This window comes from Phyllostomus discolor, chromosome 14 (assembly GCF_004126475.2).
Source record: "Phyllostomus discolor isolate MPI-MPIP mPhyDis1 chromosome 14, mPhyDis1.pri.v3, whole genome shotgun sequence".
Lineage (NCBI taxonomy): Eukaryota > Metazoa > Chordata > Mammalia > Chiroptera > Phyllostomidae > Phyllostomus > Phyllostomus discolor.
The window spans coordinates 49575284-49597776 of record NC_040916.2 but is presented as its reverse complement, the minus strand read 5'-3'; the positions used below and the strand labels follow the sequence as shown (position 1 = coordinate 49597776).

Genomic DNA, 22493 nt, shown 5'->3' with positions numbered 1-22493 from the left:
AGTGTGTGATTCCACTTACATGGAGTACCTCAAGTAGTCCAACCATAGAGAGCAGGGTGTTGGTTGTCAGGAGCTGGGAGGAAAGGGGCTCGGGGGTTGTTGTTTAGGGGACTCAGACTTTCAACTCCGAGGGATGAAAAAGTTCCAGAGATTCATTCCACAACAATGTGGATATAGTTAACGCTACTGAACTGTACTCTTAAAGTGGTTAAGAGGATACATTTCATAGTGTGTGCTTTTTATCTCAATTAAAAATTGAAAAAACAAAAAGAAGGAAATATAGAAGAGAGTTGTGAGGAGATTTGAGTGGCCAAGGTATGAAGTCTGCATAGAAGTCAAGGTCAGTTAGGGTTTATGGGTAACTGTGGAGTCATTTGAGTGGAGAAGTGGGGGGAAAGTCAGATCACAGGGGATTAAGGAGGAGGAGGGGGACACTGGGAGTGGGGGGGGTGCGATGAGGTGGGGCAGGCAGCCGCACAGACCCTCTCTGGTGTTTGGTGGTGCCGGGAGAAGAGCAAGCAGGGGTGGGGGGCACAGATTCAAAGACTGGAGTTGGGGAAGGTCATTGTTTTGGTTTTTTTCCTACAGAGAACACCTGGCACAGCTGGGGATGAAACAGGGGAGGATAAGCTGAGGGAGTGGTAACGTGAGGGGCAACGCTGGGGGTCTTTGCAGAGAGGGGGAAATGCACTGGTAGTCGTGGTTGGGAGAGGGACATGCGCCTCTCTGAAAGGTGGGGGAGGGGAAGGTGGTGTGGGGGAATGGAGAGAGCACCGTTTGTCGAATACTGGAAGGGTGTGGCCAGGATAGGGGCCGTTGCATGGTCTTTCTATGAATTCAGTCCACCAAGAGTTGAAACCAACTGCTGCAGTGGGGCAGGGGGGCAGAGCTGGAATCACAAGGAATGTGGGAGAGCTGGGGACAGCAAGTGCAGGGCTACAGCAGGGACACCTGCCAAATCATCACCCAGAGATGGGTGAGGTGCTGCCTGGCCAGCAGACACAGGCTGAAGCTGGTCAAGGCAGAGCATTGGACTGAAAGACAAAGTCTGAGACACTCTGACTGTTGGGCTGGTTCAGGGTGGAGCTGGCAGGGCAGCAGAGTTCTAGGGAACAATCAGCTCACAAACTTGGCCCTCCTCCCACCGATGTCCTCGATGCCTGCTCCCCTTACATCTCGCAGTCCTCTGCTGGAGAACTCTGCTCTGACAAAAACAGCACCAGTCATAAGCTTTGTCTTTTTAATAAAAAATAAACCATCTGTGACAAGCAGTTTTCTGAATCCCAAAGCAAAGGAAACGGGAGAGGACAGAGGTCAAAGGGTCAGCCAGGGTAAAGGCTCAGATTACCCCTGTCCAACTGTTCCAGTTGGGCCAGAAGGGATCGCAACCAACTGAAGCAAAAAGGAAGGTGGTCAGACTTCAGGAAAACCTCCCAGGGCGTCAGTGGCATACAGTTGATAATGGAAGCAGGAAAGGGCAGCTCCCTGTAGAGCCCTAAAGATCCCTGGGAGACGGGAGTGTTGGAGTCCAAGGTGGTAGCTGCTATCAGAGTGGAGTCTCCAGGAGCGGTGCGCCATCTTATGGTTGTTCAGATGTTTGGTGTTTATTACCATAGGATCCTGGAACAGCATGTTTCTGGAGGTCCTGGAATGGCCAAAACTGAAGCATCCTCTCTAGGTCCTATCATAGCCTCGGTCCAGGTCTGGAGCAGCTCCCCTTGACAGCCCATGTGCTTGGTAGAAGGGAATTCCATAGGTCAGCCAGCCACTGTGCCCAGGCCTGCTGAGTGCTATTGGTGGTACAGAGGCAGTGAAGCTACTCTCACGGGAGGAAGGTGATCTTTTGTGCTACTCCCACACTGGTCAGGTCTACAGTGCTCCAGGCTTCCCGGTCAGCATGGCCAGGTGCCATGGCCTCCCCCACAGCCCCAGTGTGTCCAGGGTTTAAGCCACCTCGGTGCCCAGGTGGTTGTTGTCAGCATCCACATCACTGGCAGAGGTCCTGCATTCGTTGGGAAATTGGAGGTGCTGCTCCCGGCTCAATGGAGCCTTCTCTCCCGGGGGCTTGGTCTCATAGCCCTGTACCTTGCCCCGGCCTCGGAGTGCCCCCAGTGGGGACATGAGGAGGAAGATCAGGGCTCCTGAAAGCACTAAGGCAAACAGCACAGTGACAGTGAGAAAGTGGGGCCAGTAGGACCGCTGGGCAACCATGGCAGCCCCGCCATCAATCCTGGTCAGTGCGGCCTCCACGCGCTCTCGGGGAATGCCTGCCAGTTCAGGGTCCAGGGCCAGGGGATGATCCTGGTTGTCCACCCAGTACGAGACCACAGGGTATGAGAAGCTGTTCTCAGTGGCCCAGCACTGGTAGAGACCCTCCACCCCATCCCGCAGTAGCAGCAAGAGGGAGCCATTGCAGACCATGGAAGAGGCTTCCGGGACTGTCGCTTTCCCGTGACTCCAGTGGTAAGAGGCCAGTGCTGAAAGGTGGGGGCAGGGGAGCTCCAGGATAGAGTTGGGGACAGCCAGGACCTCCTTAACTGTAGGTGAAGAAACAGGGGGAAATGTTAAAGGATTTGGGGAATAAGAAAGGTAGGAAAGTGTCTCTACCCTACATTTAGACTCCAGTGAACATCTCCAATCTCCACTTCAACTCTCAAACTCAACTCTGACCCCTCCTCTATCTCCATTCTGGACCCAAAACTAACTTCCAGTCCATCTGACTCCAACTCTGACACTGAAACCAACTTTACTTCAATCCTAAATCCCAACTTAGAACTCCTACCCCTCTCCCGACAGCCAGGACCCAAATCATCCCCAACTCGGGGTGTTCAGGTTTCAAGCCAGGCAGGTGCTGGGGAAAGACATTGAGGCAAGAATGCCTACCCTTGCCCAGAAGTCCCCCAAGCTTTTGCACTTCCCCTGATCCCACACTCACTGATTTGAGGGCGACTCTGAGGCTGGAGGCTCCTGCCAATGGGCCATTGGCACACGCCCACTGTGGGTTCCCTCTCTCCAGGTCCTGCTTCCAGGACTCCCTGAGAAGGCAAGAAAATAAAAACTCATCCCTTCAAACAGAGCAGAGAGGAAGCAGTGGGGAAGAAGGTGGGCAGAGTGTGCAGGAGGGATAGAGACGGGGTCACAAGAGAATAGAGAGGAGGAGAGAACCAGGATGCTGGGGCAGCTTCTAAAGTTCTGAGTGAAACCCCATCCTTGGAGGAGCTCACCAAAGGAGTGGGGATGTTGAAAGGAATGTTTCAGACTTCTGGTCAAGATGGAGGAATAGGTAGATACACTGTGTGCCTTCTCACACAACCAAAAGAAGGACAACAACAAATGAAAAACAACAACAACCAGAACTGACAGAAAATCCAACTGTATGGAAGTCTGACAACCAAGGAGTTAAAGAAGAAACATTCATCCAGACCTGTAGGAGGGGTGGAGACCGACAGCCAGGCAGAGAGGACTTGCAGCAAAGTGGTGACTGGAGGACCAGGAGGTCCCACATTCGTGGGCAGATAAACCGGGAGGAACAACTGGGAAGCGAGACAGATCGCACAACCCAGGGCCCCAGCTCAGAGAAAGGAAGCCTCAAACCACTGATTGAAAAACCTGTGGTAGCCCTGGCTGGCGTAGCTCAGTGGATTGAGCACGGGCTGCAAACCAAAGTGTTGCAGGTTCGATTCCCAGTCAGGGCACATGCCTGGGTTGCAAGCCATGGCCCCCAGTAACCACACTTTGATGTTTCTCTCTCTCTTTCTCCCTCCCTTCCCTCTCTAAAAAATAAATGAAAATAAAAGTCTTAAAAAAAAAAAAAGAAAACACCTGTGGGGCTGAGGCAGCAGTGGGAGAGACTCCCAGCCTCACAGGAGAGTTCTTTGGAGAGACCCACAGGGTCCTAAAATGTACACAAGCCCACCCACGTGAGAATCAGCACTAAAAGGGCCCAATTTGCTTGTGGGAAGCAGGGGAAGTAACTGAAATCAGAGAGCGGGCAAGCACCATTGTTCCCTCTCGGACCCCCCCTCCCCACACATATAGCACCACAACCCAGCGACTGGGTTGCCCTGCCCTGGTGAACACCCTGAGGCTCCGCCCCTTACTACATAACAGGTGCACTGAGACAAAAAAAAAATGACCCAAATGAAAGAACAGATCAAAGCTCCAAAAAATACAACTAAGCAATGAAGAATAGCCAACTTGTTAGATGCAGAGGTCAAAAACAATGGTAATCAGGATACTCACAGAAATGATTATGGTAGCAAATACAGGAAAAGTGAAGGCTATGAAAATGAAATAAAGGAAAATATTAGGGAACCAACAGTGATGGGAAGGAAACCAGGACTCAAAGCAATGGTTTGGACCAGAAAAAAGAGATAAACATTCAACCAGAATAGAATGAAGAAACAAGAATTAAAAAATATGAGAGAGGCCTAGGAACCTTCAGGACAACTTTAAAAGTTCTAACATATGAATCATAGGGGTGTCAGAAGGAGAAGAGGAAGAGCAAGAAATTGAAGACTTATTTGAAAAAATAATGAAGGAGAACTTCCCCAATTAAACAAAGGAAATAGCCTTCCAGGAAGTCCAGGAAGCTCAGAGAGTACCAAAGAAGTTGGACCCAAGGAAGCACACACCAAGGCACATCATAATTACATTAGCCAAGATTAAAGTTAAGCAGAGAATCTTAAAAGCAGCAAGAGAAAAGGAGACAGTTACCTACAAAGGAGTTCCCATCAGATTGTCAGCTAATTTCTCAAAAGACCTTGCAGGCAGGAAGGGACTGGAAAGAAGTATTTAAAGTCATGAAAGGCAAATCTACATTCAAGATGACTCTATCCAGCAAAGCTATCATTTAGAATGGAAGGGCAGATAAAGTGCTTCCCAGATAAGGTCAAGTTAAAGGAGTTCATCATCACCAAGCCCTTATTAAATGAAATGTTAAAGAGATTTAGCTAAGAAAAAGAAGATAAAAAATATGAACTGTAAAATGACAACAGACTCACATTATTAACAACCCACTAAAACAAAAACAAAACAAAGCAAACAACTAGAACAGGAACAGAACCACAGAAATGGAGATCACATGGAGGGTTATCAATGGGGGAGTGGGAGGAGGAGAGAAGGGGAAAAGGTACAGAGAACAAGTAGCATAAACGGTAGATAGAAAATAGACAGGGGGAGTTTAAGAATAGTATAGGAAATGTGGAAGCCAAAGAACTTATATGTATGACCCATGGACATGAACTAAAGGGGGAGGGCGGAATGTGGGTGGGAGGGGATGTACAGAGTGGAGAAGAATAAGGGGGGGGGGGAATGGGACAACTGTAATAGCGTAATCAATAAAATATGTTATTTTTAAAAAGCAGCAAGAGAAAAGGAGACAGTTACCTAAAAGGTGTTCCCTTAAGACTATCAGCTGATTTCTCAAAAGAAGCCTTGCAGGCAGGAAGGGGCTGGAAAGGAGTATTCAAAGTCATGAAAGGCAAAGATCTACATCTAAGATTACTCTATCCAGCAAAGCTATCATTTAGAATGGGAGGGCAGGTAAAATGCTTCCCAGATAAGGTCAAGTTAAAGGAGTTCATCATCACCAAGCCCTTATTATGGAGATATTAGAGGGACTTATCTAAGAAAAAAATTAAAAATATGAACAGTATAAGGGACATAAAGGAAAGAATAAACAAATGGGACCTCATCAAAATTAAAAGCTTTTGCACAGCTAAGGAAAACAGTATCAAAATAAAAAGAACCAACTGTATGGGAAAACATATTTGCTAATGATACCTCAGACAAGGGTTTAATCTCCAAAATATATAAAGAACTTACGCGACTCCACTCTAAAGACAAATAACCCAATTAAAAAATGGGCAAAGGACTTGAACAGACAATTCTCCAAGGAGGACATACAGAAAATCCAAAGACACATGAAGCGATGTTCAATATCGCTAGCCATCAGAGAGATGCAGATTAAAACCACAATGAGATACCACTTCACACCAGTCAGAATGGCCATCATAAACAAAGCAACAAACAACAAGTGTTGGAGAGGATGTGGAGAAACGGGGTCCCTAGTGCACTGTTGGTGGGACTGCAGACTGGTTCAACCGTTATGGAAAGCAGTTTGGAACTTCCTCAGAAAACTAAAATGGATCTGCCTTTTGACCCAGCAATTCCATTGCTGGGACTCTATCCTAAGAACACTAAAACACCAATACAAAAGAACCTTTGCACCCCGATGTTCATAGCAGCACAATTTACAATAGCTAGGTGCTGGAAGCAACCTAGATGCCCATCAGTAAATGAATGGATCAAAAACTATGGTACATTTACACAATGGAATTCTATGCAGCAGAAAGAAAGAAGGAGCTCATACCCTTTGCAACAGCATGGATGGAGCTGGAAAGCATTATGCTAAGTGAAACAAGCCAGGCAGTGAAAGACAAATACCACATGATATCACCTTTAACAGGAATCTAAACAACAAAACAAAACAAAACAAAACAAAAACTAGCAAATATAACCAAAGACACTGAAATAGGGGATAGTCTGACAGTGGCCAGAGGGGAGAGAAGAGGGAATTTCAGGGGGAATGGGTAGGGATTACAGGAACAAACTTGGAGGACACATGGACAAAACTAGGGGTGGGGGTAATGGGGGGAAGGGGGGAGGGTTGGGGGGGGGCTGGAACGGGTAGGGGGGAGAAAACTGTACTTGAACAATGATTGAAATAAAAAAAATATGAACAGTATAATGACAACAAATTCACAATAATCAACAACCAAACCTGAAAACAAACAAACAAACAAAACTAAGCAAACAACTAGAACAGGAACAGAATCACAGAAATGGAGATCACATGGAGAGTTATCAGCAGGGAAGGGGAGAGGTGAATTGGGGGAAAGGTACAGGGAATTAGAAGTATAAATGATATGTACAAAATAGGGGAGGTTAAGATAGTATAGGAAATGGAGAAGCCAAAGGACTTATATGTACAACCCATGGACATGAACTAAGAGGGGAGGAGTGCAGGTGGGAGGGTGTGTGAAGGGCAGAGGGGAATAAAGAGGGGAGAAATGGGACAACTATAATAGTATAATCAATAAAATATATTTTAAAATAATAATAAATAAAATTTTTAAAAGAAAGGAATGTTTCAGTAGCCCGCAGAGAAAGGAATACAGGAACACAAGCCAGGTAGAAAGGGCCCTAGTGCCATCCAGGACTGGCACTCACGGGATGGAGGTGGGCAGAAGGCGGCAGGTTCCAGACTCAGGGTCCCAGGCACAGTGGGGGTCCCGGGCAAGGACACAGTCTACACAGCTCCCATAGACACTACAGTTGGCTCGAGGAATCCTCAAGACACCTCCTGAAAAGCCTGCAAACAGTGCACCCTAGAGAGATGGAGAGTGTCAGGGTGCTCCCACCATACCTAGCAAGAACCCAGCACCCTAGGTCTGCTCCATTAGAAGGTCTCTTTTTACCTGGGTCAGGGCCAGCTCCAGGTTTTGAACAGGTTCAGGGTCAGGGAACAGCTGGATCTCCTCTACCAGATAAGCTCTGCTGCCTGCACTCACCACAGCCTTGTGCAGGAACCCTGTGGCTGTGGAGAGACAGAGCTGCAATTGTCTCACCTCTTCCACAGACCCCTCCTCTCTCCTCCTTGACTCCACATGGCTTCCCAGCTATCAGGAAGCTCTTTCTGAAGTGTCACACACACTGGATGCAGATCTGTCAGGCCATTTCCTTCTGTGCCAGGGAGATGCAGCGCTCTTATAAATAGCTTAAAATCGCCGCCCCTCTGTCCTCCCTTTGTACCACCTGATAAAACTCTGTCCCTGAAGGGACCCAACTGTCCACATTCTCCATGGACATGGGGCAGTCGAAAGCTGAGTACTCCTGTGGAAAATCACATCACCAGCCTCCCTCACTTCCATCAAGTGTTTCTACTCAGAGACATTTCATTGAGGTGTATTCTGACTACCCTTTAAAAATTTCACCCTGGACAGTGTGGCTCAGTGGATTGAGTGCTGGCCTGCAGAGGTCACTGGTTTGACTCCCAGTCAGGGCACATGCCTGGGTTGCTGGCCGGATCCCCCTGGTTGGGGGCGTGTGAGAGACAGGTGCTCAATGTTTCTCCTCCACTCTTTCTTCCCTCCTTTACCCTCTCTCTAAAAATAAATAAAACATTAAAAAATTGTTTTCAACCACCCTGACTGGCATTCCTGATCCTCCCTCATGTTCAAATAGTTTTCTAATCTCATAACATCTGACATTATTGACTTGGTATGTGTAATGTCTACCTCCCTGCACTCCACAAGGACAAGTTTTCTGTCTCTTTTGTTCTCTACTGTATGCCCTGTAAATGCACGGCTGATATGGTGCCTAGTAACAGGTCCTAAAAGAACGAACAAACCTGGGAGGTTTCTTCCACTAAAACTCAAAGTCATCCACCTCATCAGGTCCTCAATATGTCTCCTCGCAATCTTCTACATTCTCCTGCGACTCTCTCCTTCTTTTCACAATGGCTATTTGAATCCACCCCTCTCTCCTCAAACCTCCCGCCGTTTCCACCCCTATTCCCACCTCACGACCTGTGTTCTCCTACTTCATAGAGAACACAAAAGCCATCACATAAAAGCTCCTTTTGCTTCCTGGCCACCCTCCAGGCTATACCCCTCCCCAGTCTTACCCCTCTTCTACTCCTGCTCCCACCCCTGCAGAAGGGCTGGCCCTCCTCCCTTCACAGCCAGTCACTCCATCTGTGTCCTGGACTCTGGCTTCTTGCTCCCTCTGCAACTTCACCTGCCAATTACCCCCTTGCCTGCCCATCTGTCACCAACTCCCTCACTATTGGATCCTGACACTCTTTCCCATATTTAAAAAGAGAATACTGGCTGGACCCCCTACTCTCCTCTGGTCACCCTCCTTCCTTTCCTCCCCTCCTCAGCCAAGCCTCCTGAAGAAATGATCTCTGCACTTGCTGTGTCCAGCTCCCCTCTCCCCATTCACTCTTCACCTCTCTAACATGGCTGCTCCCAAAAGATAAACAGCTCTTGCTGAGGCCACCAAAGTCCTTCTGTGTGTCTCCCCAACCAGACTGAAAGCTCAGAAAAGGTAGTGACTGGGCTGCTTTGTTCCCCCACTGTATTTTCAGAGCCTGGCAGGGTGCCAGGCACATAGGCACATAGTAGGTGCTCAAAAAACATTTGTTGAATAAATGCATGAGTGAATGAACTCAAAGATTTCCCTCCACTGCTCTAGTTCCCTGAGGGATGTCCGGAAGTCCTTTACTCACCGGTACCCAGGTACATGACCACATGGCTCTTCCCATCCAGGCTCTGGATTGCCTCCACGGCAAGTCGTGTGTACTCCACACCTGACTTCACCAGCAGGGGCGTTCCCACCACCTGTCCATCCATCAGGAAGTGGTCCTTCATGAAGGTCAAGGCTTTATCGGAGGGGGAGCCCACTGAGCACTGAAGGGGAAAAAGGCAGACCAGATCAGCTTTCCCCTTCCTGTAAGCTCGCCCATTGCCTCTTCCCTCCCTTCTTCCCCCTCTGCTAATCTCCGTTGCCTCCTTCCTTCAAGGCAGTCCTCATCTCCAGATGGTGGTTAAAGTTCAGACTCTGGAGCTGCCTGGCTTTGAATTCCAGCCTCTGCATGCCTGAGATTCCTTAACAGTAAAATGGGCACATTACCAATACATGATAGGGTTGCTGTGAGGGTGAACAGTAAAATACACGACAACTAGATCAGTGATTGGCATGAATAAAGGACTCAATAAATGTTAGCTATTATGACTTTCCTCCTTCTCCTCGCCTTCATCAAGGATGCCTGGCAGCCAGCAGGAAGCAGGGTGAGGGCCCTTTGCAGTCAAGGGCCCTGTTTTACTCACGTCTATAGCCCCAGGCTTAGCGCTAACCAGGACATGGCACAGAATTGGTGCCCAATAAATGTTTGCTGAGTCAGTGATCAAATGAAAGATGTCACATAAAGGGGTGGTGTAGCAGGGAGTGTTTCTTATCAAGGTTTTGCATGAACTTGCTGCATGACTCTGGGAGAGTTTCTTCTCCATTCTGGGCTTCCTTTTCTCATACATAACATGAGGGGTTGAACTGGCTGTTCTCTGAGGCCCTGCCAACACCAGCGTGCTGGGGCTCCTGGGGCGCCCGTCTTATGATCTTTAGTCAAGATCCTTGCCCTTCAGGCCCAAGAACACTGTCTTAGGGCCAACCCCAACACTTGCCTACAAGCTGTGTCCCCAAACAAGTTACCCCACCTCTATGAGCTTCAATTTCTTCACCTGTAAAGTAAGGTAATACTATCTATGTCTCATTTTGGTGCCAGAATAAGCATATGCACCTATTCTTGCTTCCTCCCAAAGGGGTTTTTTTGCAAGGCAAACCTACAGGGATAGGGAGAACAGGAGAGGAGGCAAAAGCCCCACATTTTGGAAGCTGGAAAACAAATGAACGAATAGCAAAAATCTTAGCAAAAAAAAGTCCTCTTAAGATGGGCTGAGTTGACCAAAACTATCTGATTTACAAGACAGTTTCTAAAGTTCATAAATTAGTGGCCCCAGTCACCTCTGGAAGTGGGGTAAAAGGGGAGCTGAATAAAGAGAATTATTGGAAAATCTGTTTATCTCTGGCCAGTGTGGCTCAGTGGATTGAGTGCCAGCCTGTAAACCAGAAGGCTGCTGGTTTGATTCCTGGTCAGAGCACATGCCTGGGTTGCAGGCCAGGTCCTCAGTGGGGAGTGTGTGAGAGGCAACCTATCTGTGTTTCTCTTTACACATCAATATTTCTCTCCCTTTCTCCCTCCCTTCCCCTCTCTCTGAAAAAGAAAAAAGGAAAGAGAAAAAGAAAATTTGCTTAAAAGCAAGCAGATCTCCTCCCAGCCCCATCCGCCCCAGTGGTCATCCATTCCACGCCCTGGTTCAAGACTGGAGGTTTATTCCCTAGACGGAAGACAGCAGGCACAGCTGGGGAGGGACGCCACAAGAAAGCAGGAGTGGGGTGGGAGTTGGGGGGGGGTTAAGGGTGGGTAGGCACAGTACAGGCTGAGACTTTTCCCCACACCCAATCCTCTTCCTGATACCTCTTGGCGCCCTGACACCAGGAACCAGACCATCTCCCTCCAAGCAGAAGACTAGAAGGGTCTGCTCTAGGGACACTGACTAGAGGTCCCAGAGGAAAGACTTAAAGATACTAACATTGAAGGTCCCCAACAAAACTTCCCAGCTACACCATCCACAGTAAAGTTACAGTGGAGCTCAAGTTGCCAAGTCACACCCATGGGCACAGAGTTTCCAAACAGCTTCCTGGTCCCCTGCTCTTAAATATGTGCAGATAGCCAAGGATTACCAGACACATGAGCAAATCCATGAACATAAAAGAGAACCAAACAAACAAATAGGGAAAATGAACAAAAACAAACTTAAGAGGACACAGAAACGATTTGGAGAAAAGAAACCTTTGCATCAAAGTATCATTACTGTCATGAGAAAGATAAGTGAAGACAGTGTACCCACAAGACAAGAACGTAATGCTACAGAAAGAGGAGCAGGCTATGACTTCAAGAGGACAACTGGACATCACGAATGTCCTCAAGGAAGAGCACACTGCCATGATGAAGCAGTCTCCCCGCCCTGCTCCGACTTCGATCTGATCACGTCTCTAGACCCAACCACCAGTTTACAGAGAAGGCTTGCATCCCACCACGGGGATGCAAAGTTGTCAGATCCAGACTGGAAAACTCCACGTGACAAATAAACTGCAAGAGAAAAAATGAAGATAGAAAAGGAACACCTAGATTAAAAGAGACTTAAACAACCAATCCAAATTTATAGATCTTATTTAGGTTTTGACTCAAGAAACAAACTATGTTTAAAAAATCTCTTATGATATTTTATGAGGTTATTAGAAATTTGAAATTAAATGCATATTATATTAAGGAGTTAAGTTTTTGCTGTGATAATGGTGCTATAGGTAGTTTTTAAAGCCCTATATTTTGGAGATACATACTAAAATACTTATGGATGATGTAGTAGGTTGAATGGTGCTCTGCCCACCCCACCCCTGCACCAAAAAAAACCTGTCCATCTAAAACCTGTCCCTCTAAGACACTTTCCCAAGAAGTAGAACAAAATTTAAGCCTTAGAAGATAGGAAAGGGCTTTAAAAGTTAGAGGACCATCCAGGAGGTCCAGAAAGCAGAGAAAAAAACCTTCTGACATTAGAATGGCACTTCATGAGGGAAGGGACTTGTTTCATTCACTGCTCTACCCTGGGTGCCTAGACCAGTAAGCGGCCTTAAGAAATATTTGTTGGATGAAATAGGAGGAACTAGTTCAAGAAAACTTCTTAAAACTGAAGGAACTAAATTTCCCATCTGGAGGGGCAAATTTAATGTCCAGCACAATAAGTGAACAGAGATTCACCAAGATGCAATAGTGTGAAATTTCAGAACAGCTAGGGACAAAAAAAAATAAACAAAGAAAAGAAAAAGAAAAAGACCCTAGACTCCTGTGAGGGCAAATCAGGTGACACCCAAAGAGTTAGGGATTGGAATAGCTTGGGACTTCTCAACAGCACCACTGGAAGCTAGAAGATAATAGAGCAAATCTTCAAAGTTTTTTGTTTCTTTGTCCGTTTAAGATTTAATTAATTAATTAATTTATTTATTTCTAAAGAGAGGGGAAGGGAGGGAGAAACAGAGGGAGAGAAACATTAATATGTGGTTGTCTCTCATGTGCCCCCCAGGGGCAGCCTGGTCCACAGCCCAAGTATGTGCCCTGACTGGGAATCAAACTGGAGACCTTTCAGTTTGTGGGGTGATGCCCGACCCACTGAGCCACACCAGCCAGGGCAAGTCTTCAAACATTTTTAAGGAAGATTATTTCTAGTCTAGAAGTATAGGTACCCAGCCATCCTATCAAATGTGAAAGTATTATAGAATAAGGACATTTTCAGACATTCAAGTTCTCAAAAGACTTGACCATCAAGTATCTCTATCTAGGAATCTACAGAGACTATCCTCATCAAAAAAAAAAAAGAAGAAGAAGAAGAAGTCATGAGGTGCAAGAAACATGAGATCAGCACAAGAAAGAGGCAAAGGGAATGCCCATTATGATGAGAAAGGGAGATTCCAGAATGGCAGCTGAGCACAGATGCAGACGCACCCCCTGACTAGGCTGCGCCGTCTAGGCTGCAGGAGGCTGGAAGGAACTCCAGGAAGATGAAATTATCTTTAGAAGAGATTCAGGTAATTTGGTAAGAGTTTGGGGTTGGCTGCTGTCTGTGGAGTAGCCACTCTCTATCTCACTAATAAGCTTTCACTAAAAAAAAGAAAACACACACACACATTTGGGGTTAAATTAAAGAGCTTAGAATTCAAAGTGAGCAAAGAAACACCAACATAATTAGTAACCCCAGGGAAAATAAAAATTTATGTGCCCTGGCTGGCATAGCTCAGTGGATTGAGCTCGGGCTGCGAACCAAAGCATCACAGGTTTGATTCCCAGTCAGGGCACATGCCTGTGCTGCAGGTCACAGCCCCCAGCAACCACACATTGATGTTTCTCTCTTTCTCCCTCCCTTCCCTCTCTAAAAATAAATAAATAAAATCTTTTTAAAAAACAAAAGTGGAATGAGAAATGCAGGTGAAGACGCCCAACACAGTCCCCAGCACAGCCGATGCTCCCTTGTTTCCTCAGTGTGAGACCCAGGGGTTGTGTTGTACTGAGCTGGATGGAAGGGGCTATGGTGTGTGTAGGACAGGGCGGGACCCCTGTGGAACCTGGGTAGGTGGACCAGATGTATATCTGAGCAGATGGGACTGGTGGTGGTGGAGGGGAGCTTTCGTATTACTGGGCATTGATTGTGCCGTGATAAGTACTTTGATAAATGCATTATGTGTGCATCTCTGTGGGGAAGGAAGGGCTTTGCCCAGGGTGGGGGGTGGTACTCACACTGCCTGGCCGAGGACTGATATCATCAGGGACCCTGCGAGTAGTCCACCGTGAAGTATCTTTGTTCAGTGCCTTGAAGTTTCCCTCAAAGACACCCTTGATGTCTTTGAGAGAGAAGGCACAGACAGCGGAGCTCCTGGTCCCTCCAACCTGCCTGGAAACAGTCAGGGGGGACATTGTGATCTCCTTTACTATATCAGGAAGCTACTCCTCTAGCCTGGCCCACCCTTGGTGAAAAACCCCAGGAGGGCAGGAATGCGGAGGGCTGGGCCAGCCTCCAGCTGCCTCTCCTTCCTCTAGCTATGGTGGTTAGGGCTAGGAGGGCCCACTAGCCCACCTTAGCATCTGCAGTGTGATTGTCCTTAAAGAGAATTAACTGGGGCTCAGGTCCTGGGGTTATAGCTATGGGAAGGGCAGTGTACCATTTCCTGACAGCCTCCAGAAGAAGTCCTCCTCCTTTAGGTCCCCCGGATCCCTGGTCCTCAGAGAATGAACCAGAGCCTGACTACAAGAGTATTTTTGTTCCTGCAGCCCTGGTCTGTGGAAACAGGTGTGACTTTCTTGTTCTCACTGACTTGACTGTGGCGCACACCATGCTCTAAGTTCTGGATGCCGTTGATACCAGACCTCGCTTACATCAGACCTTTGGGCTGACGCATTTTCAGTAGGTCTCTAACACGCCGTGGAGCCAGACCACAGCAAATCAGTTAGTCTTTCTTAGCCTCCAAGTAACAGCTACATGTTTTATCTTAAGATGCTGATGGTGTTTCCCTCCTTGCTCTGGCCATTAGGAAGTTTAGAGCTAAGTATGTGACTGGAATCCAGGGACCGTACAAATGACAGGCATTTGTGATGTGTTGATCTTGGCTTCTCTTATTCCCCTTTTATTCCCATTTCCTTATTGGTATTATTTTATTTGTTTATTTATTTTTTAAAATGGTTGTGTTTTTCGAGCTGCCTCCTATCCTTTTTGGAACCAGGCAGGATTATAAACTATTAAGAACCTCTCTGAGCTTTATTTTTCCCAGCTACATGAAGAGCATAAATCGAATTCCTAGGAGGTGGTGAGGATCTGTGCTCCACTCACATCCTTTCCTAGCCTCCACCCCGCCCACTCGTGGCGAGCCAGGGCAGCGACGCGTGCTGGTCTCAGACCCCGCATTCAGCTCCCAAGTTCCCGCCCAGGAGCTCACCACTGAGAGGTGAAGACTGCATAGACTTGGGGATCGGTGGAGTCCGGCAGCAGGACGGCGTGGCGGATGACGTTGAAGGGCAGCTGACCGCGCTGGGAGCATAGCAACTGGGCCTTGAGAAAGGTGGTCCACTTCTTCTGCAGAAGCTTTTCACCGCCGGTGTCGTTCTAGGAACCAGGCAGAGTCAGGGACCCGCTGTGCTCGACGTGTCCCCGCCCCCTAACCCGCCTTTTCCCTCTACCATTGGGCTCTGGGCTCTGAGTCCCGCCTCTTCCATCTCCCCATTGGTCCCTCCACGGTCAGCCCCGCCTCCCACCCAGGCGACAGACCTTGCAGACTCTAGCCACCCGGGACGTGCGGAGCTTGTCGAAGAACTCAAATTCGCTGGCTGTCTCCTCAAAGAAGAAGTAGACGACCTGAGTAGAAGGGATGGCTGCCACAAAGGAGGCGTCCGCTGCGGCGGGGTTTGGGGGGGAGGCAGATAGGCTTAAGGACTGAGCACCTGGATGTCCTAGGTTTTTTTCCCTTGGTGAAAACTCTTAAGTTGGCTCTGGAGGCCAGGAGACTGGATGCCTCGGGTCCCACAGCTGATAGAGGGTAGCCGTGGGTGTGAGGGTGAAGGGAAGGGGACTGGTACTTCTTTATTTAGGTAAGATGAAACCTTCATGAGGACGGGAGCTTTGTCTCCTTCCCTGCTCTATCCCCACCGACTAACAGTACTGCCTTGAATGCAGTTTGCCCGTAGTACATGAGAGTTGAATTGCCAGGTCTGCGGAACATGGGGAAAGAGAAGAGGGCCAGACCTGTGCTGGGTGGGGTTCGAGTTCTTACATTGCAGCCAGCGGAGGAAATTGTCCGTCTTGAGGACAGGCTGGGATCCTAGCGTGCGGATCAGGATGGACTCACTGCCCAGGAAGTTGTTCATGGTGCCAGAATAGAGCATCCCGTCTGGTGGGGAAGGAGGCATAGACTTCATCAGCTGGCAGGTGACCTGCCCGCTCAGACCTGCCTGTCTGGGGCCAGCATCCACATCAGTCTCATTTGTTCTACACCTTCCTGTGGACCCTCAAAGCCCAGCTCGCAGTCCTCACTGAGCACCACTTTTAGGTCCTTCTGCCCATAGGAAATGGCCAACCCGCCTGGCCCTTTGTGTTTGGGCACTTTCCCAGCCTTTTTCTGGCTACTCCCCAACACGCCCAGCTGAACCACTTGCCAAGTAGAATCACTCACTGTTCCCCTGCCTCACACTGTCTTCTGCTTCCACACTTTGGGTCCCACCCTTCTCTTCCTGGAACACCTTCCCCTCCCATCTACCTGTCTTTCAAGATCCCACTCAAAAGCCAAAGGCCACCTCCTCCAAGAAGCCTGGTTGGCAAGTCTGTCATGGTGTATGTCCGGGAGGGCTCAGGGCTGATTTCTTCTCTGTAACCCCAACAAGTTGTTAGCACAATGCCTAGCCTACCACAGGAAGTGTTCACGTAGTACCCATTTGTTGAACAATTGAATGAATCTTTTCCTGGCCCTCCTGACTCTATGAATCTCTCCACAGCCATTTCTCTTCCCCTACTTTGTAGCAGCTTCAGCAGGAGCTGGTGGGTGGAGTGCCTGATTCTTCCTCTGATCTTGTGCTCTGAGGTCCCTGGCTTTCCCTCCCTCAGTCCCCTGCCTTCCAGAAAACTCCGTCAGATTCCATATGTCACAGAGTGACCTGGGAAAGCAGATGTTGGGATGGACCAGGGAACCTGATACTTACCTACCAAGACAGCCGTGTGCCTATGGGAAGGGCCAAAGGGGCTTTGGCCTTTCCCCTCCACAACCTTGTCCTCCAAGATTGGCAACAGGCGGGAGTTTTGGAGTTCCTATTGTGGGGAGAGGATGGGACACTAGACTGCCAGAGCCTCATGTCTGGAAAACAAGGGGTATTGAGGGAGGAAGGGAAAGGGATGTAGAGGGGAAATTTGTCTGGGACCAGGAAGCTCCCAAGAGTTCTGCATCTGAAAGACTAGAGGTTTCCAGAGCTGCAGAAGATGGGCTGGGAGTCGACATGAAGAGGGAGGCTTGGGACCGACAGCGGGGTGCCAGGTAACTCACAATGAAGGTACAGGCAGGGCTGAAGGCGAAGGTGCCACAGGCATAGAGGTGGGTGGCATTGAGAGAGACCAGGACGCGAATATAGTTGAAACACTGTGTCTGAAAGACATAGAGAATTCAGGCCTCCAGGTCAGTTGCCCTAAACTCCTGGGCCCCCCAAACTCCAATGCTCCCTTACTTCCTAGTGGGGAGAAGAGCTAGGCAATGCTGAGGTGGTCTGCATATGTCTTCATAGAACACGATGCAGTAAGTAATCATTAAAGCAAGCAGTCTCTGCTGCCTGCCCCACTGGAGGTGATGGTCTGGGGTCACCAGGGTTCTCTACTCAAGGGCTCTTATATCCCTACCTCTGCTTACCTCATTGCTCTTCTTAAAGGCACATTCACTCTTTTTTTTGTCACTGGCCGGCCAGAGTATCTGAAGAGGAGAGGTGAGAGGAGGGAGATGAGAGGGTATGAGGTGTTCACCTCTAGCTTTGACTTGCCACCCCCTCCTTGGCTCTGGTGTGATATCACCAGCATGCATGGTGGTTAGTGGCCTACTGATGGGCTATAATAACATCAGTTGGTGACCAGAACTACTACTTTGGTGATACTATTATTCATTGGGATCAGCTCCATGCCAGAACATGACCTATAGAATCAGACCTGAGTTTCAATCTAGGCTCAGACATTTACCAATTATTTGATCTTGGTCAATTCCATAGGCTTCTGGAGGCACAATTAAGTGGCACATGTAAAGCACCTAAGGCAATGCATGGTGTACAAAGCAGCAGTTGTCAAACCACACATTTCCTACAAAAATGGTTAAACATACCAGTTCCTGAGTCACACCTCAGAGAATGTGCATTTTTAACCAGTATTCATGTGTGAGCCCGCAGACCACACTGATCAACATGGACTGTGGAGATGCTACCTAATCACCAGTTCCCTCCCTCCCTCCCTCCCTCCCTCCCCTTTTTCCATCCTTCTCCCTTTCTCCCTTACATTGTTGCCATTAGCAGGGTGAGTAAAATTTACCACAGAAGCTTCAGTGATTCCTATCAGTGGGTGGATATCACATTATTGATACAATTTGAGTCAATGTTTCTCTCAGGTGTCAATATTTTCCACCATAGCCATTTTAGCAATTAATATTATTCAACCAGTGAACATGACACCAATGAACAGTGAGGCCACTATAGTATTTCTGGTCTGTTATACGAACCAGACATACATAAAAAGAGTTGCTGATTATTGCTGAATGCAGTTGACCCTTGAACAACATGGGAGTTAGGGGCACCAACCCCTTTGTACAGCGAAAAATCCACATATAAATTTTGACTCCCCCAAACTTCACTATAGTTGCCCCTCAGTATCCACGGGGTATTGGCCCCAGGCCTCCCATGGATGCTCAAGTCCCTACATGCAATAAAGAAGGGCAGGACAGCGCATACTGTCCTCCTTCTGTGTCCAGGGTCCCCAACTGGGGACTGAAAATGCTGGTGGAATTCGAGGATGGGAAAGCCTGGAATACAAAGGGCCAACTGTATATTTATTTTTAAAAATCTACATATGAGGGGACCTGCATAGTTCAAGCCCATGTTGTTCAAAGGTCAACTGTATAAATAAAAGAATTTGGGCAATTATTCCCCCATAGGCTGTCCAGGCACAGGATGCTGCTGGCCCCTCCTCACTTCTAGCCCATGCCCTTGATCCCTGGCCTCCTCACCATGCTCTTTAGCTTTGGCACACCTGGATCCTGGATATTCAAGGCCAGAATGGCTTCTCGGGCCCCCACATAGAGAGTGCCTCCATCACCACTCAAGAGCAGAGTGTCAAAGTCCTGGAGGTGCTTCTGGTGGAAGAGGCTGAGAGCCCTGCGTCCATCCCCTGTTGAGAGGCGGTGAGAAGGTGTGAGTGAGGAGGAGCTGCTGGGGGGCAGCTGCTCCCTCCTGATTGCTGAGCAGCTGACTACTGACATAAAAGTGGGGGAAAGGAAAGGTTTGCAGAGTATGCTCCCCAGGTCTTGGCGGCTGGACCCATCCTTCCTCAGCAAGCCGCCCCTTCACTCCCGCCCTGCTGACAGCCACAGGACCTTTGTGTGCTGAGCCCACAGAAGAGAGGAGAGGCAGCCAAAGACTGGGCTATGACAGCCTGGGGCCAGGGGAGGGTGGCCCATACCTGAGAGACAGACAAAGGGACAGGATATAAAGTGAGGCATGAGGAATGCCCTTCCGGGCCTGGGGGCTGCGGTAGTGGAAGGATCAGGGGTCCTCACAGGCAGGGGGGCAGAAGGCATATAGACAGACAGGACAGTGTTGGCAGCCACCAGCAGGATGGCTAGACACAGACTAAACTGCGTGTCTGAGTAGCTGTGGGTGGCAGGGTCCCACTCACCAACCCCACTTCCTTCCTCTCCTCTACTGCAGGAAATTTCCACCCCTAGAATCACTGCCATAGGCTGAACAGAAACAAAAGATCTTTCTTCAGAGGCCCCATGGGCATGCCTGGATGTCACCTGGACAGGAGACATGAGCCTAGGTGGCTCATCGAGGCCCTCTCCATCACCTTGGTGCAGCGATAGGGTATGTGTGTTTTCCTGCCCCACCAGCCATCAGCGAGGGGGAAGGAGCTCCTCAAACCCTCTCTCATGGGCACATCTGCGCTTTGCACCAGTTAGAGGTCTGACAGGTAATTATTACCTCTGAAGTCTCAGAGCCTTAGACAAGACCAGCAGGAGGAGTTGGGGGGAGTGTGTGGCAAAGCTCTGGAAGACCCGGCCTCCTCCACAACTGTGCAAACCCCTCTGTTAGGGAAGGACCACCCTGCAGCATGACTGTCTGATTGCTCTTTGGCTTCCCCTCAGGACTACAGGCACCTGCAGCGCAGGAGCTGAGTCTTGATTATGTTGGTAATCCCAGCACCCAACACAGAGGCAGCCTCTCCATCAATGGGCAACATGCATTTCCTTTACCACAATGCCCCAGAAAGATGCTAAGTACCCAGGATCCCCTGCCCCTACTACTCCCACAGGGCCCGTGTCCATCCTTGAATCTTCTTCCTGGAGGTGAGAGGACCAGCAGTCCCGCAGCCTCAATAAGAAAGCAGCCAAGTTGTGCCCACAGGATCCTGGGGCCTGCAATCCAGTGGGTCACCCTAAGTTTCCATATCCCTGGTGTCCATTGTACTGGACACAGCATTGTCCAGCATGATCTGTGTGGTCATAGACCTGGAGTGTCCTGAGTCACCAGGACCACAGGTGATTTTCTAGCATGGGCCTTGGCTTTGAGGGCACCTAGGGGCACAAAAGCAGTTTCAGGTTTTAGGTGCCCAGTGTGACGTTGGTGACATTTAAGGAGGGAAAAGAAACCCACCAGTTTTGGAGAACCAGAAGGAGTGATGCCCCGGCTTCTCTTCTCTCTTTCCTTAATCTTCACCCCAAGTGGTTTCATCTCTCACTTCTCTCTGTCTCAGTCTGAACTTCTATTTCTGTCTATCTGTCTCTCTCCGAGGCCATCTATCTCTCCCTAACATATCTCTCTGTTTCTCCAAGTCTGTTTTTCTCCCCCTCCCCTCATTCTTCTCTCCTTCCTCCACACTCCTCTGCCCCCAGCTTGCTGTTGCCATCCCCACACTTCCTGGCCACCCAACACTTACCTGCGTAGTATCGGACCCTGGGCACGGGCCCCTGCCCGCCGCCCCCTGTTGTCGTTGTTGGCAGCAGCAGGAGGAGCACTTGGAAGAGGAAAAGGCCGAGAAGGCTCCATGGGTCCAGGCCCAGGGCTGGTAGGGCCATGCTCAGCCAGAGGCTGTCACCAGATGGCTCTTAGAAAACAGGCACAGGGGCAGTCTCTGAGTTAACAGTCCTTACCACATCCCCCCACTAGGGACCAATCAGAGAGCCCCAGGCAGCAGAAGTACATAAGGGGAGGGTGTTAGGGAAGGGGACAGTTTCCTCTCCGGAGGGCCCTGGGAAGTCTCACTTCCATCATCCTCACAGGCCTCAGCCTGTGGCCTCACTCTCCCCTCTGAGTAGGAGTCCAGTTGTTCCCCATCCTGCCCTTCTGATCTCTTTTCACAATAGCCCGGCTCTGCCTTTTCTCACCTTACTCTCAGGGAAGTCCTACTTGCTGTCTACTCTTTGCCTTCTTCCCATCGCCAAGAGCCGAAACCATTGCCTGGCCCCAGGCAGGAGACTTTCCGAAAAACAGATTCCTGTGCTCAAATATAAATTCCTCAGACCTGACTCTCCTGGCTCTTTCAGATCATCTGGATGCCCTGTCTCTCACATTTACCCCTCTCCTGTGAAGACCCACGCAGGCACAGGTCTGAATCAGCTGCTCTGACCTTGCCCCAACCCCAGCTGGGCGTGGGTCTTTGATGCTCAGGCCTGCTCGGCCCTCTTCTTGTAGGGAGGCCATGAGACTGCAGCCCACCAAACGCGGTTAAGAGCATTGCCTGGGAAGTGGCCCCGGGGCAGGCTGTGGCAGCTGTCTCCCAGCCTCTGCAGCTCCCACCCTCTCCCTGGAATCCATGCTGCTGCTGTCTGTCTCCTTAGGTCTCCAGATAAACTTCTCCCCAGGACCACTGACCCCTAGCCACCCGTCTTATCTCACCTACCCTTGAGCCAGCCACGGTGTAGAACCCAGGTGTCTGGACTCTCGGATGGAGGTGCCATCCAAGAGCAAGAAGGTGAGTGGGGGTTCCAGGCCCCAGAGGCAGGGGACAGAGGCTCAGCCCGGCTGGGCCAGGAGTGAGACCCTCCAGCTACCCATCGTGCCAAAGCTAGCACTGGGAGTTCTAGGCAAGGGAAACCAGAATTTCCACTCTCGAGTTGTGACAGATCCCAGGCTTGGGCGGAAGTTGATAAATTGGGAGGGGAATAAAAGGAGACACACCTCTCTCTTTCCCCCTCCTCTCGCCTCTGTCTATCCAGAAAGTTCAAAAGGCAAGAAAGTTTCTAAATCATTTCAGCTGTTTTCCTGTCCCTCTGTTTATGTCACATACAGTCTAACCAGCCTAGTAATGGTTTCTCCTCTTGCTCAAGATTTCCCAGACAGGAGACAAACACTCTCTTTCATTTTTCTTCTTTCAGTTACCCACGAGGGGAGGTATCTCCACTCCTACCTACTGGGAAGTCCCTGCAGTGGTCTAACCTTCAAACCTCCCACTTCCAGCTGAGCCATAGTCTTTCAAAAATAAAACAACTGCATTGGACTCTTATCTGTGGCTTCGATGAGAAACTCTCCCCTGCAG

General features: G+C 49.2%; 1 protein-coding gene across 1 annotated transcript; it reads right to left on the bottom strand.

Moving 5' to 3' along the window:
• Positions 1-1226: 1226 nt before the first annotated feature.
• Positions 1227-22061, bottom strand: SEMA4A (semaphorin 4A). Its single transcript, XM_036014988.1, is given in 16 exon segments — positions 1227-2537; positions 2936-2971; positions 2974-3035; positions 7234-7391; positions 7482-7600; positions 9296-9476; positions 13973-14126; positions 15166-15332; positions 15495-15619; positions 15997-16113; positions 16919-17024; positions 17257-17355; positions 17614-17673; positions 18967-19127; positions 20895-21062; positions 21858-22061. Coding segments are annotated over 16 exon segments (2364 nt in total). The 5' UTR covers positions 21916-22061; the 3' UTR covers positions 1227-1944.
• Positions 22062-22493: the final 432 nt, after the last annotated feature.